Source organism: Limulus polyphemus, unplaced genomic scaffold, assembly GCF_000517525.1.
Source record: "Limulus polyphemus unplaced genomic scaffold, Limulus_polyphemus-2.1.2 Scaffold277, whole genome shotgun sequence".
NCBI classification, from domain to species: Eukaryota; Metazoa; Arthropoda; class Merostomata; order Xiphosura; family Limulidae; genus Limulus; species Limulus polyphemus.
In genome coordinates this window covers 51,476-54,711 of record NW_013665887.1, presented here as the reverse complement: position 1 = coordinate 54,711, position 3,236 = coordinate 51,476, and the positions used below count along the sequence as shown (strand labels likewise).

The window sequence follows — 3,236 nt, the reverse complement described above, 5'->3', positions numbered from 1 at the left end:
GGGATGCGGATTCGAACCCGCGACCCTCAGATTGTGAGTCGAGCGCCTTATCCACCTGGCCATGCCGGGGCACGTTACCTTTATTAAAATTTAGTCACCGATAACGCTATATCTACGTGTTGAACTAAAATGGATTTTCAACATCACATTGTTAAAGTATAGTTGTAAATATTATTCAAAGGAGAATTACTGTTTAAAGATTTACATCCATTAAATAGAAGAAATAAACTCATGTTTTAACTTATTCATTAAACCGTAAAGCCTTTTGTTTATTGTCCAATATGGCAGTATAAAAACTACTCAACTCACTAATGGTTATATCTTATAAGTTATATTTGAAATGCAAGTGATGTTTGTTAAACCAATGAATATCTTAATAAATTACACGATCTTGGTTTCTAACTAATAAAGCTTTATTTTCTATGAAATTACTTTCCCACTTCTGGTTTTTAAATTATTTGACATATAAAAACATATTTCCTTTCGCCTCGCACACAGCACTAAAATTGATGAATACAAGTTACATTTATCACGTATGCTCTCTGACTGTTTCAATTATAAGACAACCAGTTTTTCCGTTCTTAAATAACAGAATGAAATATCATGCCTTCAATCATGGTTGCTATGATAAAGCCTCAACACGTACCATAAGCAAAAAGAATCATTCTCATTGCTGAGTCAAAATAACGGTGATGACTGGCTCGCTGTGCTCCAAACCACGCCTTCTTTCTCGTGAATAGAATTCAAGACAGTGCGATCAATTGTTTTTTAAAACATGACTTCGCATAACACAACACAAAACTTACGATGTGTTTTGCTTGAAAGTGATTGGCTATACCTTGGTAACAGAAAAGCAGTTGGGCCCACCTTTCCAAATGACGTCATTTATTTACCCCGCTCGTGTCAGCCACGATAATTCGTCGCAAGGGTGCATTCATCCAAATCTGATTGAGAATAATTTCCACTTAACTTATTGTTTTCAAGTTAATAGCCAGAGGGAAAAAAAAGCACACACACACACAGCTAAATAGATTTACTATGTAAATTGTAATACACGTCGCGTGTAAACACTTACATTTAAAACATATCTCCTTGCGTTCAAAGAAACAATCGTGGATAAAACCAGTTTTCTCAACAAATACATCTTGCGTCCGTGTGTGAGAAACCGAAAACTTTCAAGAAGAGTTACAACTACAAGATGCAACGACACCGACCTCAAGAGTTCACTGCTCTTTCTTCGCCCCTTCAATGTTTGCCAAACTTTGGTTGGTCATCCCTGTGGAATCCAATTACTCTGAGACTCCCATATGTTTCTCAGCCGCATTCAGCCTCTGAACTCATCGTGGAAGGTCTGAAGGACGGGTTATTTCCGTGTCAAGGAGAGGCTGAAGGTCAGTCATCATTGTCAAGACCATCGCCTTTCAGAAACACAAAGGATACAGGTAGTTCAACGCTTAACATATCAGTGACCTCCCGCCCTTCATTGTCCAATTCTGACGTCACAGAAGATCCATTGTTAACCTTAAAGGCATTAGAGGGTAAGTAATCTGTTCAGTTGTCAATAAAAATTGTTCGTCTTCTTTTAACTTAGATCCAAGGATATTGAAGAATTAGCAGTGAAAGTAAAAAAATAAATTAGACTTTGATACTTTAGAAGAACTTAGAGTTATCATAGAACAGATTAAATGCATACTATTAAGCACGACAACGATAAGGCAGTTTATATAGATTACTACTGTATTTATTAATGCTAATGCGTCCTGAATTACGCATATTTGTCATTATAGTATATTATTTTCAAATAATATTTTCAAAGTGTTTAATAATATTGAATTTTACGCGAAACGTACAAATACTGGCATAGCTTGTACATATACGATTTGTGATAAGTATTTATATTATATGCAATAGCTGCATTTCTTTTATAGCCCGAATCTTGCTCTTGAGTTTGCTTCTTGTAATCCCAACAATCTGATAATGTGTAATAAAGAAAACAGTCAGTATCCAGTGAAAAGTATTTGTGTCCTCAACGTTTCACCTCACGGTTTTATTAACAGGTAAAAATCTGACTGAACACAGCCCAATCTTAACAGAATATACAGCTAATGCACATCAAAATAATAACAATGACTTTTTATGTATCGTCTAACAAAAAGATTATGTTATCAACAATAATAAATTTATGACAATAATATAAGCATATTTTTTAAACAGTTACGGCGTTTCGATCACTGGTACAATCATTCTCAAGTACACAAATTTTAACGGTAAAGAAGTTTATAGTATTTAAATCAATATTCAACAATCTAACAGTATATTTAAATCTTAGAATTGATAGTGGTAACTTATAATCAGTAAGTAAACTAAAAAGGAAACTATTAATTTAAAATAGAAAACAAAATATGTTTCAAAGTAATTTAACGCATCAAGGTTGATCCCCAAGAGATTTTGAAAGCTTGGTTAATAAAATTTTCACCATTCATGACAAACAAAGAAAAAAGATCAGAACTTAGGAAGAAAACTCTGCTTATAAAATCCCTTTTATTAGTCTTAAGGTTACAAATATTATTAAGAATGTTGTGAGGGATAAAAAAGCCAGGAAGTCCGTCAACTCGCAATTAGTGAAGCACAGCATTTAAACCCCGTGACCATTGACAGAGAAACGACTGTAGAACATGTAATCTACAACTTTTGAATATATGTATGGAGAAGGATGTAGTTTACAGTAACTATTGTGGGATTTGCAACGAAAAGTATATTGGTGAAACTGAGAAACCTATTAAAGAGCATTGCAAAGAATATTTCCATGCTGTAACGATGGGTGGGGTTGATAGATGTACAGTTGCAGCACATTTTATTAATGGGCAACATAGAATATTTCCATGCTGTAACGATGGGTGAGATAGTTAGATGTATAGTTGCAGCACATTTTATTAATGGGCATCATAGAATATTTCCATGCTGTAACGATGGGTGAGATAGTTAGATGTATAGTTGCAGCACATTTTATTAATGAGCAACATAGAATATTTCCATGCTGTGACGATGGGTGAGATAGTTGGATGTATAGTTGCAGCACATTTTATTAATGAGCATCATAGAATATTTCCATGCTGTAACGATGGGTGAGGTTGATAGATGTACAGTTGCAGCACATTTTATTAATGAGCATCATAGAATATTTCCATGCTGTGACGATGGGTGAGATAGTTAGATGTATAGCTGCAGCACATTTT

The 3,236-nt window shown here is 34.4% G+C and overlaps 1 protein-coding gene across 1 annotated transcript in view; it reads left to right on the top strand.

Annotated features, from left to right (window-relative positions):
* The first annotated feature begins 1,198 nt into the window (after positions 1-1,198).
* The window catches only part of LOC111085213 (transcription factor VBP-like), a 17,826-nt gene continuing 15,788 nt past the window's right edge, over positions 1,199-3,236 (top strand). Inside the window, exon 1 of the mRNA XM_022382787.1 lies at positions 1,199-1,538. Coding sequence (XP_022238495.1) covers positions 1,199-1,538 — 340 coding nt within the window. The remainder of the gene's footprint in view (positions 1,539-3,236) is intronic.